Source organism: Myripristis murdjan, chromosome 13 (assembly GCF_902150065.1).
Source record: "Myripristis murdjan chromosome 13, fMyrMur1.1, whole genome shotgun sequence".
In the NCBI taxonomy this organism is placed as follows: Eukaryota; Metazoa; Chordata; class Actinopteri; order Holocentriformes; family Holocentridae; genus Myripristis; species Myripristis murdjan.
The window spans coordinates 5,015,740-5,032,040 of record NC_043992.1 but is presented as its reverse complement, the minus strand read 5'-3'; the positions used below and the strand labels follow the sequence as shown (position 1 = coordinate 5,032,040).

Genomic DNA, 16,301 nt, shown 5'->3' with positions numbered 1-16,301 from the left:
TTGTTTGTTTGTTTATTTGTTTGTTTCATTCATAAAAGCAGTGCAGCATGTTTGATTTGATAACACATTATAAAATTAAAGGGCTATACAAGAATAGAATAGGAAACCATACTAATACTATACTATGCTATACTGTGTGAGAATAGAATAGAATAGAATAGAAAGCAGAAATCAGACTAAAGCAGAGAAGAATAGTCTAAACCTGCAAATAGATGAAACCATGCTACATTATATTATACTGTATGATGAATAGAATAGAGCAAAATAGACCTGAAGGTAGACTAAACTACAGCAAAATAGAATAGAACTAAATAATTGAAACCATACTGTACTATACTATACTATACTATACTATGCAATAGAATAGAACAGAATGGTGAAACTATACTATATTATAGTATACTATATGATATTGAAATATAATAGAAAAAAATAGATAAACAACACTACAGCATAATAGAATGTAACTAAAGAGATGAAACCGTACTGCACTAAACTATACAATACCACATGAATAGAATAGAATAGAATAGATGAAACCATACTGTGCTATAATATGCTATACTATATAACAGAATAAAATAGATCAGATGAAAGTAGACTAGAGCAGAGAAGAATAGACACCAGGATGGAATAGGATAGAATAGAATAGAATAGATACACCAGCTGTATGTATTTCCAGTATATTTGACCTGAACCACTCAAGAGCACACACACGCACGCACGCACACGCACGCACGCACGCACACACACACACACACACACACACACACACACACACACACACACACACACACACACACCACACAAAACACACACAGCACGCCGCTCTGTCCTGTGGCGCCCTCGTGTGGCTGCACAGGCGAACTGCACTACTGTAACTTAATGTCTGTGTACACGTCACCCCGCCAGCTGCCTCCCTATTGGCTGTCCGGCGGAGAGTTGATCACATGACTCCCTCCGCTCTCCCCCGCTGTGTGTATGTGAGTGTGTGTGTTTGAATGTGTGTTGACTGTTCAGACGGACGGCGGCTCGGGCTCCTCGTGGACGTGTTGGACCATGAACCAGGTGCTCTGCTGAGGTGAGCTGGACAGGTGAGCTGCCAGGTGGGGGGGGCAGAGGGGCTGAAATGTGCCGTGAGTGTGTTGTGTTGGTGGGGGTCTGCACCGTCAGCGGCTCGCTCTGGTTAGCAGCGCCGCTAGCACGCTCCTCTGGCTGTTTGTTGGTGCTGTTAGAACCTAAAGGAGCCCTGCGCTGCTCCGCGCTGCCGAGGCTGTCCTCAGGCTAATGTTAGCCTCTCTGTAATGTTAGTTTAAAATGTTAGCCCTGCAGTCTGTTACTCAGCTCTCTGTTTGATAGCGGCAGCTCTGCTCTGATACTCCAAGTCACGTCGAGTCACAGAAGCTGCTCTGTTGTCCTTTAGTTTATTCGCTTGTGAATCCAGTAATCTTATTTTCTCACTTGCACATGTTGAGCCAACTCTCCTGACTCGCTTGTTTTCTCCTAATGTGATTTGCGGCCCCGCGCAGATAAACAGGCCGGCCTTGTCGGCTGCTATCACTTACAGGCCAGTCAGCGGTAACAGATCCGGGACCCTCACAGAGACCCCACGGCCTTTTATGTCGCGGGATGCTGTGTCTGCTGGGTCACCCTGCCTCACACCAGCCGCCTGAACACACACTGAGCACACTCTGAAGACACACTGAAAACACTGGACACACACTGAAAACACTCTGAGGACACACTGAAAACACTCTGAGACACACTGAAAACACTCTGAGACACACTGAAAACACTGGACACACACTGAAAACACTCTGAGCACACACCTAACACACTCTGAGGACACACTGAAAACACTGGACACACACTGAAAACACTCTGAGGACACACTGAAAACACTCTGAGACACACTGAAAACACTCTGAGACACACTGAAAACACTGGACACACACTGAAAACACTCTGAGCACACACCTAACACACTCTGAGGACACACTGAAAACACTGGACACACACTGAAAACACTCTGAGACACACTGAAAACACTCTGAGCACACACCTAACACACTCTGAACACACTCCGCAGATGAAAAGGTGTTGTCCTGCTGTTCTCCTGTACTCTCAGTGTTTGTGGCAGCCTGTCCCTCTGCTCAGCAGCAGCAGCTCTATCAAGGCTGGTTTTACATGTTAGTGACTGTCCCTGTGTGTGTGCTTCAGTACACCCCGCGGTGTGAGTTTCCACATCAGATGTGGCTCTGAATGTTGGCTCTGAATGTGTTTACCCTGCTCATCTGACACCTTGTCGGTCCTTTCCTTAGCTCAGCCAGCTGGTCTGCAGTCAGCCAGGCATTGGCAGGCTGAGGACAGAGTCACAGTTTGGCTGATCCTGTCGTCACTCGGGTCACTGGCCTACATCTCCTCATCCTTCTGCCTCACTGCTGCAGAGATTGGGGCTCTCTTTTCATTACGACTGAACCGTGTGTTAACACAAAAAATTGCAATTCATTTGACAGATATTGTGATTGCGATATGATTCCCAATTTTGGTAGGAATAATAATTTCTGCACTATTATTGTCACTTTGACTGAAAAGAAAATACTGATGGTGGTGTGATTTTTGCTGGTATCTATACCAAACAAACATATTTTCTTTCTTACATCTGGAAAATACAGTTTGTAGTCCAGAGCATCTCTGTAGCACCACACTACTTTATTTATGACAATGTTTTGTCACACATTTTGCCTTTTTATCAAAAAACTGCCACTCCTGTGATTTGGATTTTTCACTTGGCCATACTGCAGCTTTGATAACATAAGGATTAATTGTTCAGCCTGATTTGCATGGCTCTAAAATGTATCTGGGCTTTGCTCACTGCCGTTTCCCCCCTTGTTGTCCCGGCGTCAGCACAAATCTCGACTGCGATACCCTGGAGACTCGTGGTTTGCATGATTTCGTCACTGGAAGTGACTCAGAAACAAAGCGGCTCTGATGTCTAATTTTGGCCAGCGATGTGTCTTCCCCCGAAACCCGCTGGATTTTAGGCCTTGAATTTCACCCAGTAAGTCAATTTGGTGCCCTCATTCAGCGTGGAGCCTTCTGCTGACATAATGTCCTGTTGTTAGTTACACAAATACAAGTTTTGTGCCAGAATCAGTCAGCTGAACTCATACTGACATAACATACAGAAAGAAGTTATTAGCCGGGGTTGCCGCTGATGATTACTGTCCATTCATCTATTGATTATTTACTTGATTAATGTCAATGTCAATTTTACATGTGAATTTACCATTTTCACATGTACATGCATTTTCACACATAAAAAATCATAATGATAAGAGAAGAGAAAAGGAAAACAGTCCTAGCATCTTAGTGATCTCTGAAATGATTAATCAAATATCAAAAACTGTACCTGATCAGTTTTCTGCTGGTAAATTAATTGGACTGATCTAGCAGTACTCGTGATTGAAAAGGAGTTTTTCTGAGTGAGCAGCTGAGCCCCGTGTTGCTGTCACATCAGTGCAGATGAAGCAGGATGAGTCACATGAGGAGACTTTGACTCTCGTGACTGGAGGCCTGCAGACGCTGGGCCTTTGTCTCAGTCGGGCCACAGCGTCAGCACCTCGGCCTCGCTGCTTCCTCATTCTGCCGCCGCCGCCAGACCTCAGATGTCAATAAGCGGTATGTCCTGGTCATGCGCTTTGTTTTTCATCTGGCGTTTTTCTTTAACCAGGCAGACGTACAGAGATGTGAGAGAGCGATGTGGTCGAGGCAGCTGCACACAGACCGCATGCTGCAGCCCACAGCACTGATTTACAAAGCAAAATAATAATAATAATGCTGACAGAAACTCAGCACATGACACGCAAACCCAGAGAGTGAACGTCTTGCTGACTGGCGTTTCGCTGCTTTTTATGTTGATACCTGAGAACCGATGGAGACGCCGAGCAGAGAAGCAGCTAGAAAATAGATGAATGGGTTGAGAGGAGCTGTGTAATGACAGAAGACCACATGTTCTATAACAGACGCGTCAGCCCACATCAAACAACAAGAGGAAAAGGAGAAACACTTTTCTTAGCTGACTGCTGACAGAGAAATCAACTTTTTTCTGCAAATCATCTAATTTTCTCATCTCATTGCTTTCAGAATTCATAATCAAACATATCACTCATCACAACACTATCATGCTGGTGATACTGAAATATTTCATTTCATTTTGAACAGCCACTGTAATTGAAAATAGTCAGGAGTGTTGCTGTGAATTTCACACCCCTGGTTAAATGATTTTCCCCCTGAAATCATCAGGACCATACCGGTGTTAATAACTATAAACAGAAAATCTCTTTCTGGCCGTCATCATGCAGCTGTAATGCCTACATTTTCCATATGAAGACCACATGTCTATAGTTTGGACCAATCAGTGATGGCTTTCAAATCAGAAATTTGGATTTGGCTCGAAAACCCTCAGATCAAGAGTTATCCACGTTCTGGTGGAAAACGCCCCGTTTCCTCTCTGCACCGTGTTCGTGTTTTGTGCGCCACGTGTTCGAGTCTGCGTGTTTCTGCTCAGAGCCTCGGGCTGTGCGGCGGCCGTGACCTGGGCAGGTGTTTCTCTGTGCGTGCTGCCGAAAACACCTAGAAGCTTCTCTTTGTCAGCTGCTCACAGGCCAGGTTGTGTGTGGACCACAGACAATGGTGTGTGTGTGTGAGAGAGAGAGAGAGTCAAAACAACAGGAGTTTTGTTAAGGTGCTCTGAAATCCCACTGAACACAGCAGCAATAGTAATAATAATAATAATTAGTAGTGATAACAATAATAATAATAAATAGAAGACATGCGTGTATAACCAGCTGGACAAATCCTGTCTGTTGTGAATCAAAGTGTCACTGGAGTGAGGGTATTTTGTTGATTTATTCATTAATTTATTTAAAAATAAATGTGAGTTTGTGAGTTTGTGAGGTTGCCCGGTGCGGCTCGTGGCTTTAATGTTGAGCAATGAAGATATGAAATCACATCCGCTTTCCTTGTTCCTCTTCTCTGCTTTCAGAACCGCAAAGCTTCATCCGACCTGAGCTGAGAGGACTTCAGATCTGTCAGATCAAGCGTCTGTTTTCTCAGTGAACATGAAGAGCAGCGTCCCGTACGACAGGGTAAGATGCTCCGTCCTGCTCTGTGTCGCACGACCCGGGACCCTGTCACACCTGCCTCGTCTGCTCCGGCCCGCTGGACTTTCACTTTCCTCTGAACCAAAAATTACAGGCTGGGTCTGACAAAAAGGTGTGGCCTCGGTCCCGGTCAGACTGAACCATGTCAATCTAATGGCACTAATGGCAGCCCCTGAATGGGTTTAATCACATGGAGGCAGCCGTTAATAACCTCCCTGCTACATGGTGACATGTCCTGCTCAGGGAGCGATGCCCTCCCTGGTGGGGGTATAAAGTTCCAGGAATCAGTAAAACCAGTATCAGTAATAGATGCAGCAGTGTGTTTGCCCTTTGCTTTCATGGAAGAATACATTTTCTTGTCAGCCTGTTTATTGTGGCTCTCATTTTGGAATAAAATTTGTTGCTCTGTGCTTGTTGGCTCTAACTTGTGTTGCTCCTGTGTTGTTGATAGATGGTGGACGTGGAGTGGAGGAGGGAAGAGTACAATAAGAAAGCACAGGTGGTAAGTTAGAGCACACACACACACACACACACACACACACACACACACACAAGTGAAATGTATTATCTAAGTGTTCTCAAAAAATTGTGTCTTTTACAGAAAACCAAAAAATGTCAATACAGACAGTAATTATACCCCATTAAAACATAACACACACACACACACACACACACTTAGAAGTGGATAGACTAAAGGCAGATACAGGAAGAAGAGCTGTGGGTACAGCGAGGAACTTGTTGGGTAGGTTTTTGGGCGACCACATGGCTGAAATGTCTCTTTTAGATCATTTCAGCGGCAGCGTCCTGTCGGCCGAGAAATTTCCCAGCGTGCCGACTGACATGCTGTTGGCAGGTGTACCAGGAAATCTACATCATTACTCCACATCATTTTAGCTCCGGTTCAGTGTGTGTGTTCATTGTCCTACAGCACCGGCTGCATGCTCTAAGGCGGGGGGGGGCAAACATGTGCCATGTTGGGCCGAGAGGCTGCAGGTTCTCGTCCCAACCAAAAACTCCAGCAGGTGATTTCCCTGACTGGTCCCTCCTCTCTGCTTGAAGATGAGGTGATCAGGGAAATCACCTGTTTTGTTTGCCACATGTGCTTTAAAACGAGGTTTAGCATTTTGTTGGTGTAACCGTCCGCACCACAGGATGCTCGTTTTCAGTCTCTCAAAAACCATAAGGAATGACCTTTTTAAAAACTATAAACCCACTGTACGGTCAGATACGTCTGAAATTATCCACTGCAAGAAAAACACACGTTTAAAACTGCGCTGTTTAATTTTCTAGTTTTATGTAGCCTTTACCTCGGCCATGTTACCGTAGCTGCAGCTTGGTGACCGTCTCTCTGTGGCACCATGGCCGTGGAGCGTCACAGTGCACTGAGGTCCATGTGGTTCCAAACATAGAAACAAACAGCAGCAGGTCAGACTTCCTCTAAATGAATACAATAATCAAATACAGGGTGTCCAACCAGGATTTTTTGAAACTGTGGGGGAGGGCTTCAGGGCTTCATTTCCCCCAGACATACTTTCATATTCCACACAAAAACAGCATTTAATTCAAATTATGTCAAATTCCGCGTAAAAAATAGATTACATTTTATTTGGATAATTCCACGATTCCGTCCGTGATTCCGTGATCACAGAAATTATAGGCCCTACAATGTTAACATTAACGATAACATTAGGGTCGTTTTCACAGGCTTGAATAAAAAACTGGATTAAATTTAATCTTGCCTAGGTACCTTTCTCTTGCCCTTTTCTCTCCCTCTGCGAGCGCGCAGCAGCAGAATCAAACAGGCGGGTGATGACTCCGGTGTTGATTTTTCAAAATAAAGTTAATTGCAGTGTAGTGTAACATTTCATGATATTTAAATTATCATTTCAAACTCTGATTATAGTAAGTATATGTGTGCAAATATAGGCTATATATATATATATATATATATATACTATATACTCTATTGTTTTAACATCTGAAAAAAAAATCATCATTCTGAAGGCGTGCCGGCTTTTATTTTTATCGTGGCGGTGCACCACGATCATTTACATGTAGCGGAAACCCTGAAATAGACACATTAGACTGTACTGTGAGATTCTTTTTGTCAAAATAATGATCTGAGTGTCGTGTTGGACCGTGTACGAGGCCAGCCAGAAACAGCAGCACTGTGCGCTGCAGGGTGTAGCAGTGAGGTTGTACTATGTCACGTTTAAAGTGATGGGAGTCAATATTTGAATGCAGCCGGCGTTGCAAAAACGCCACACCTGTCCTTTTTACAGTAACTGTACCTGAACGTGTGTCCTCCAGTATTACAGGTGTGTGATTGGTCTGGCCACCGTGGCCGCGGTGCTGCTGGCCACCACGGCGCTCCATAACCTCCTGGCTGAGGGCGTCTCCTCGCCCCGTCCTCCCCCCGACGCCAGGTTCCGCCTGCCGGATGCCGAGTCCTGCTCAGACCCCTGCAAGTAAGCACCCGTCTGGACCGGCCTGGAGACCAGCTCCTGTGTCTGTTTATCTGGGCCTTCCTGCTGCTCACGTCAAGTATTTGGTGTCTCTCTTTTGTCTTTCTGAGGTATCTGTTGTAGGATTAAAGCCACGTCTGATACCAATATGACCTGAAAATGAGTATAAATCACGACAAGCATGAGCAACAACAACAAAAACAAAAACAGTCACATTGATTTTGTACCTGCAGCTCTACTGCTTATTTAAAAAATATCCAAATTTAATCATTTTTAGGCATTTTTAAAATGGAACTAACCACTAACTGACCAGCAACCACAAACACAACAACAACAACAAAGACTTGATTTTATGATACAGATGTAAAAAAGTGAGCAAATCTTAGCAAATTAGTGAAGCTGGAATCAGCAAAGTGATTAAAGTGATAAATCGGTTATCAGTTAATAAATGAGTTGTTTCCAGCAGCTCACTCGTTTTCCTGACAGTTGGCTGTTTTTCAGGTTTTTCAGTCTTTTCCCTGAGTCTTGCTGTGGTGTGTGAGGAGCACCTCCACCAGCCTCTTAATGCAGTGACTCAGTGAATTTGTAATGAACTCTTTAGCTGGACTCAGTCCAAGACATCCTGCTGATGCTGTGGGGCCGACGCTGACAACACATGTGAAATACATGCAGATGGTCCGCCATGCAGCAGTGAGTCAGCCCCGCGCAGGGCGCCCTGGCTGGCTACAGCCAACGTGATAACAAGTTTAGTTTCAGAAGTTTCAGAACCAAATTGGCATTAAAATAAAACTAGTAAAAATAGTTTTAAATAGTAATAGTTTTTCTTCAAGGGTGAACAAAACTCTGTACCAACAAGTGTGGCTGATGTTGCCTCAGCTGTTAAACTAGCAAGCGCTAAAAGATCCACCTCAAAACTGAGCACTGAAAAAAAAACACGCTCACCAACTGGACTTACCAAGGGTTTTGCTCATCAATAAGCTAAAAGTGCACACGCACACTGACCTGGAAGCACACAGGTCCTGTAGTTCTTCAGCTGAGGTGAGCGTGTGTTCACAGCAGGTGTAACTGTAGATGAAAGGAAAAGCTGGTTGTGTCTGTCTTGGTGGTTCAGGTGTGTAACAGTCTGAGCTGAGAGGGCAGGTGGGCTTCTACAGTCACTCTGATGATGAAATCAGTCATGAAATCAGATCTAAAGTGTGTTGGACAGGTGCTGCAGTCAGGAGCCGCGGCAGCATCAGCACTCGGTTGAAGCTGGTCGTGCGTTTGAAATGACATGACAGATGTTGGCGTGTGCTGCTCTGTGCTGCTGGGACTGTCGTGGGTTTGTGTTACGGTGCTGGTTGAGGTGATGTGGCTCACCCTGTGCTCATTGTCTCTTACCACTGACTTCACTTCCCTCATTTAACATTAAACACGGTGGTTTGTACCTGCAGCCAAGCGCTAACCCACAGCTGAGCTCAGCTGAACCACACAAGAGAAACCCGGGTCAGACTCTCTTTAAAGGGGTTTTATGATCAAGAAGGTCATCAATATAATAATCAAATACGTAGACGACGAGACCAAGAACAAAAATGAAAATATTGGAAAATGAGAAAAAAGGAGGTTTTTGGCGTAACAGGATTCACAGCGATAAATGTCTGTGGATATTCAAACAGTTTAAAGCGTGAGAGGTGGTCACTCAGTGATCTGGAAGGCATGAAGCAGCGACTGAGCCCAGTCTGTTAATCTGATAAGTGTTTATTAGTGCACTGATTGATTGATGACTGCATTAGAGTGTTGTTGTATCTTACAAAGCACTTCTCCTCTGCCAGGATTGTTTTGGTGGAGAGCATCCCCGAAGGCCTGGAGTTTAACTCGAGCTCCGCCCACCCCTCCATCTACCAGGCGTGGCTCAACCTGATGGGCGAGGCTCGCAGCAGTCTCGACATCGCCTCTTTCTATTGGACGATGACCAACAAAGACACCGGCACGCATGAGCCAACAGCCAATCAGGTGAGCTGGACTTTATCACAAACATTATCTTGGTTTCATTTGATTTCTTTGTTTTGGTGACATTTCTGTTGTGAACCTCTTATTAGCAATGATTCCATGCAAATTGTGTGTATTTTCTAAGCATATGTTTAAAAAAAAAAAAAAATTAGGCTAAAGCAAATCGGAATCGACAAGCATCGACTGTGTTAAGCAATTAATTTTGAAACAGGCAGGTAATTTTCTTGTGGATTGCACAGGGTGAGACCGTCCTGAAGAGACTGTCAGAGATCTCAGGGAAGCTGTCTGTTCGCATCGCCGTCAACACACCACAGGAGACCCAGCCTCAGGACAACCTGCGACTGCTCAGCAGCTCAGGTGAGTCCAGCCGCAGTCACACACACACACACACACACACAGAGCTCAGTCCACCCTGATAACGGCCCTCCCCTCCTCCAATTATATTTGGTTGGCTGTTAATCCACATGGACGGGCTGCCCCAGTCTAGAGTGTGGGAAACACTGCAGCTCTCTTATGGTACTGTGCACGTCGTCTGTGTGTGTGTGTGTGTGTGTGTGTGTGTGTGTGTGTGTGTGTGTGTGTGTGTGTGTGTGTGTGTGTGTGTGTGTGTGTGTGTGTGTGTGTGTGTGTGTGTGTGTGTGTGTGTGTGTGTGTGTGTGTGTGTGTGTGTGTGTGTGTGTGTTTCAGGAGCCGACATCAGGACAGTGAACATGAGAGAGCTGACGTCAGGCGTCCTCCACACCAAGTTCTGGGTGGTAGACAAGAAACACATCTACATTGGCAGCGCCAACATGGACTGGAGGTCCCTCACACAGGTACGTTTTGACATCTCATAAAAACAACCATCACATCCTTTTGACATGCTAGCTGTGTGAGGGATACACAGCGCGCCTCTCAGACCAGATGACGTGTGGTAGCAGCAGAGCGGCCGGGGCGTGTCCCACTGAAATGAAAGTGTGTCTGAGCCAGTTGTTCTTGTTCACGTTCCTCCTTGACCAGAAGCACAGAAGTTGTTTCTTAAGTTTCTAACACCTAAAGAGGAAGTTCTCATCTTTGGCTTTGAGTCACACGGTCAAAAAATTTCCCTTTTTCTCGATGATTCATTACTGAGTGCTAGTGCAATATTATTAACAACATAACAGACATATGACCCTAAGCCGCTTGTCAGTGCTGGTTTGCATGTTGAGACATTGTGTGGCCATTTCCAGGAATTACTTGGTGAATGTTGATCACAGTGTGGCCACAAAAATCTGAAAGATGTGTGTAAAAATAATTCCAGATCAAAATAAGTTTGAAAATTGCACATGGAAAAGATGGAAAAATAGCATTGTACTGTTCTGATATACATATGACCGTGCATTTGTTTATTCAGATTTATGACTGCAGAATATCAAATAAGATCAAGACAAGAAAGATGAAATTTAGAAAGTGAGAGAGAATCATTTAAAAAAGTCCTTTTGGTGACGTGTCCTCGTGGTCCGTGCCGCTGTCAAACACAGCTCGTGGTGCTGAGGTGCTGTTTGTCCTGCAGGTGAAGGAGCTGGGCGCCGTGGTCTACAACTGCAGCTGTTTAGCGGCAGATCTGGGCAAAATCTTTGAGGCCTATTGGTTCCTGGGCCAGAGCCATTCGATCCCGTCGCCGTGGCCCAGCAGCTTCTCCACGGCCTACAACAAGGACACGCCCCTCCAGCTGCCGCTCAACGACACGCCGGCCAGCGTCTACCTGTCGGTAAGAGGCGGCTGCAGTCGCGTGGACAGATGGCAGCTCTGTTTGAAGCTTCAGCCCCATTACAGACAGATGAACAGGCAGAACTCTGCCATGCTGCTGAGATGCTGTGTTTTTAATGCCGCGCTGCACAGCAGTACCAACGTAAAGTGACATATCTATGCTAAGATAAAATGTTTTCTTTCATCACTCACCTCAAAGTGTGGCTCATTTCTCAGTTTCCAGCAGCCACCTAGATACCAGCTGACCAATGCACCTCAGTCTTTTCTGTGTTTGATCGTTGCTGTGGTCTCAGTCTCTCGCAGGCACAGATGAAAATTCGGGGTTATTAGTCTCAAATTTGATGATGAAAGGTAAAAACAAACAGGCCTCTGATGCAGACTCAGTCCCATGCCAATGAATTGTTTTGGAGAACCAGCTAATGAGAGTCATGACTCCATATGGGCTGACGAGGCAACAGTAAAAAATAAATTTGCAGTCTGCAGCTGATTGCTTGGAAGTTTCATTGTGGGAAGCCAGCCTCAGTCACTCAGTTCTGCCCCGCTCACATTGGATTACTCTTTCGTTTCTCTTTTCTCTCTTCCTTCTCTCTCCAGAGTTCCCCTCCATCTTTCTGTGCTGCTGGCAGGACTCCAGACCTTCAGTCCATCCTCAGCGTGATGGAGGACGCCCAGCAGTTCATCTACATCGCTGTCATGAACTACGTGCCCACCATGGAGTTCTCCCATCCCAAAAGGTACAGCCTGCAGCTCCTCAGGTAGTCACAAGCTGTTTTGTACTGAGAGACATTGGAATGAACTGGTAAACTGTCATTTTTTTAACCCAGAGGTTTCCAGACTTCTTCACATTGAGGATTCCCTGTTATAGTTAATATGTAAGGGTTAATATTTTAAGGCTTCTCTATTGCCTTACGGTATAAAACTCCTGCTTGAACGTCAGCCTAAACCCCAGGGAACCCTAAACCCAGGGCTGCTTCTGTTTTTATGTGATGTGACTTTTCTCTCCCAGCCTGCTGAGGCCTGAGAGTCTAAACAGCCCAAGTACAAAAAAAAATCAGCAAAGCAAAGTGTTGTGCCCGGGTTCAGACAGAAGAAAACAAACTGTAGGTGTGACGGTCCCATCTCCTGAGACTGTGTGTGGCGCCCTCTGCAGGTACTGGGCCGACATCGACACCCAGCTGAGGCGAATGGCTTACGAGAAGCGAATCAAAGTGCGTCTGCTGATCAGCTGCTGGGCGAACACGCAGCCCGTCATGCTGCCCTTCCTGAGGTCGCTGGCCTCGGTCCAGGACCACAAGAGCAAACTGGACATCCAGGTGGTGAGTAGCAGCATCATTACTCATCATTTTGGAGTGCAGAATTAGAACAGATTGTTCATACTTCTGGGCCAAAGTCAAGGAGAGTGATCATAGGTGTTCCTCCTAACAGTGAAAAGGCAGCTTGTTTCATATCCTAAAACAAATAAAACCTGACCACCGTTTGTTTCCTGTCCACAGAGGCTGTTTGTCGTGCCGTCCAACCCCAAGCAGAAGGAGATTCCCTTCGCCAGAGTCAACCACAACAAGTACATGGTGACTGACAAGATAGCTTACATCGGTAAGGCTGCACACAGACTGAGCACTGCACTCTCAGGTGGCATCTTAATGTGTCAGGTTAATGTTAGCAGGTGGCTGGGACACTGACAGAGAGTTGGTGCTGATGGGTTTTTCAGATTCAGATTCAGACTTTATTTATCCCCATGGGCCAGTTCATTTGTAGCTTTCCCAGTCCATACATCTGTGCATTCAACAGACAACCAGTAATAAAGTTAAGGAAACATATTGAGGGCATGGGACAGCAGGAGGGACAAGTTTCAACAAGAAACCTAAAAAATATCCAAAGTACAAGATAAGAGCAAGAGATAGAGCAGTAATAAATAAACCATCATATTCCTCTAAAATAACAGTCATTTAAAATGGGTAAGATCTGTGTTCAGCAGCTCAAAGCAGAAGGACTAAAGGACTTAGAGTAACTCCCAGGTCCTTGGTTCCAGTAATCATGGAGCCCACTTTGACTCTGCTGCTGCTCACACTGCTCTTGTCTCTCACTGCCTGTTCATCCAGCAGAGAAAGGAGAAGGGTACAAAGCTTTGAGTAAAAGAACGGTAAAATTACACAAGATGGGATCACAGATATTAAGGGAATTAAGCTTTTGCGTTAAATGAGCCTTGGTTGACCCTGTTTGGCAGTCATTTCTGTGCTGACACCAGACTGTAGCTGTGAATCAAACACAGTGCCGAGACATTTGTAGGAGTCAGTCTCATCATATTTATTATGGATGGGTTGTGCTCTTGGTGTGTCTCTGTTCCGCCTAAAATCACCACCTCACATCCTTTAGAAACACACCTCTTAGTGACTAACACCTCCATCAGTGTTCTGCTGTGGGATGAACAGATCTTTACAGTTCAGTTTTGGTTGGTGTCTAAAGTGACAGCATTTACCACTGAACATTAAATCCATCCTGAACACACACATGCTCAGGATAGGCCAGTCTAGACGGTGCACAACAGTAAAACCATTAAGGAACTTATTTGCCTTTTTTTTTTTTTTTATCTTTAAGGAATTAAAGTGCTCTCAGGTCTCCTGTTAGGGATTTTTTTACAGTATGGAAATGAAACGCAGCAGTTTGTTCAAACAGGACACCTTGATGGTATTATTACCTGACCACTCAGCTTTTTTTAGGTTATTTGGGTTGAAATGTGAAACATCTGTGTGTCTCGTTCCTCAGGTACATCCAACTGGTCAGGCGACTACTTTGTCAGCACAGCCGGCTCGGCACTGGTCGTCAACCAGACTGCATCGCATATGCTGGAGCCAACCGTCCAATCACAGCTGAGGGAAGTGTTTGAGAGGGACTGGAGCTCCGCCTACAGCACTCCTATCAGCCAGCACTCTGACCTGAACAGCGTTTGTTAGAGGCCACTCCGTCTGTGCAGCAGTCAGCGGCTGAACCAAAGCCAGAGCCAACACACTAACCCTGACCCAAAACCACTAAATCCCACCAGCCAGCCTCCACTGTGCGACTCAGCCGGATGTTCCCTGCACCACACTCAGCCGTCGGCGTGGCGTCCTCCACTCAGGCTGCACCCGATTGTACTGTGCCAGCATGTTGTCTGCTTTGTACTTGACACGTGAAACTGTTCTTCATCGTGTGAAATCACATCAGCAGGAAAACAGGGAAGCCTGTAAATCTGATTGGCTGCTGACGGCCGTTGTCAGCAGCAGTGACAGGTTTGCTGACCGTCCACACATCGGCCAAATCTCTTAACAGGAAGTGAAAAGATTTCTGGTGACGTGTTGATCATGTTGGTGATGGTGTGAACACGGCGCTCCTTTTCTTTTCCTCTGTATTTACCCCGAGGTGTGCACGGAGCCTCGTCCCGGAGCTCAGAGCATCCCAGGGAGCGTCCCAGGACCGCCTCTCCTCAGCTCCGAGGGGTTAAAGGCCACACTTATTTTTAGATTATTGTTTTAGGGAGGAATTTAAGTCACTCCACTTCCAATGACAGGAGACTTTTAAGTTATAGCAGACAGCAGCCATGTGGTTGAGTAAGGAGTAGCTACAGTATTTAGTTTGTCCAAGGTACTGCGTTTACACTGCGTTGTTCATTTTAGAAGAAATGTGATGGCTCGGGTTCTTAGGTTTGGTGCTAGTAACAGCAGGGGGCACTGTCTGGGCTTGCTTGGGTTTAGTCTAGACAAGTGTGTGATGTTTTCAGCTGGCTCATGTTGATGGATCAGCTCATTGATTATGTCTCATTTTTTTAAGATCAGTCACAAAGCATTACTTTACATAACTTTGCCTCTGTGGGAGTTCCTCATCCCAGCTTTTCTCAGGGAGTTGTATGCTTGAATCTAATGGGTTTTTATTGACATTTTTAGATTGCTGGACTCTCGAATTCTTAATCAGTGCTTTAAGTGCTGTGCCGTGTCTGCATTTTTAATAAGATGGGTTTTTAAAATATGGTCCCACCGTCTTCAGGACTGAGTTTAATTGAATTAATTTAACATTCACAGCAGGAATGCATGCTAAATCAATTGAAAGTTTGCAGCACTCGTACATGAAGACAAACAAATTTAATTTCCACTGTGTGGAGTGATTTGAGACTACCAGTTAGCGAGGAGATGGTTGTCATGGCAACTGTCTAAGTACGTTAGCATTTACAGGAAACAGTGCTTTTTTAAAAGCCCTGGGGCAGTTTGCTAGCGTCGTAGATCAAATGTGCATGTACCAGAACCTTCCTCCTCTGTTTGCAGCACTACCTTCAATAAATGTATGAACCAACCAGTGTGTATACAGTCTTTTTTTTTTTTAAAGTGCCTTAAGATTTCCTCAGCACTCTATGCATTTATTAAACATTTTCAGCAACATCCATCTAGTGCTATTGCCAACATATTTTATGATGCAATGAAATAGTTTTCCTGAGGCACCCTGAGCTGATTCACGCTATTCTCACTTTGTCAGTAAAATGTTTCTTTTGCACACGGTGGCATGATGGCCTCCATCCACATCATCCATACACCGTCACTTCTGTTTTTTTAAAGCCCAGCTGAGAGGCTCTGACCACAGGCCAGAACCACAGGACCCTGACAGACAGACCCTCCAGCTGCTGATGGATTCATCACTGATATTTTCTTTGCATTCAAGTACAGGGGCAAGAAGACACACACAAAGAACAGCAAATTGTTTATCTGCTCGACATCTCAGACTACTGTGGGCAGTTTAGCACCGTGCTGTCTCTGTGAAGCAGGCTTATATAACCGGTCATATACCGAATGCAGAATTAAATCCACTTTCCAGCCATGAAAGGAGGGAGACAAGTTAACAAGGCACTGCAAAGCTTGGAGACAACAGAAACATGGAACCCAAAGTGGGACTACCTGTGTGAAAAGGTGTGAAAATGGGTTAGAGGTGATCT

General features: G+C 45.2%; 1 protein-coding gene across 2 annotated transcripts; it reads left to right on the top strand.

Moving 5' to 3' along the window:
* The first annotated feature begins 946 nt into the window (after positions 1-946).
* On the top strand, positions 947-15,667 carry pld3 (phospholipase D family member 3). 2 transcript variants are annotated; one of them, XM_030066344.1, is made up of 12 exons: positions 947-1,094; positions 5,048-5,150; positions 5,617-5,667; positions 7,476-7,633; positions 9,442-9,622; positions 9,859-9,976; positions 10,307-10,434; positions 11,151-11,348; positions 11,942-12,081; positions 12,498-12,663; positions 12,841-12,940; positions 14,111-15,667. In XM_030066344.1, the coding sequence occupies exons 2-12, from the start codon at positions 5,124-5,126 to the stop codon at positions 14,296-14,298; spliced, it is 1,455 nt and encodes a 484-aa protein (XP_029922204.1). In that variant the 5' UTR covers positions 947-1,094; positions 5,048-5,123; the 3' UTR covers positions 14,299-15,667. The 2 variants fall into 2 exon arrangements, with proteins under 2 accessions (XP_029922204.1, XP_029922205.1); XM_030066345.1 differs by having other exon boundaries at positions 950-1,081.
* The last annotated feature ends 634 nt before the right edge of the window (positions 15,668-16,301 follow it).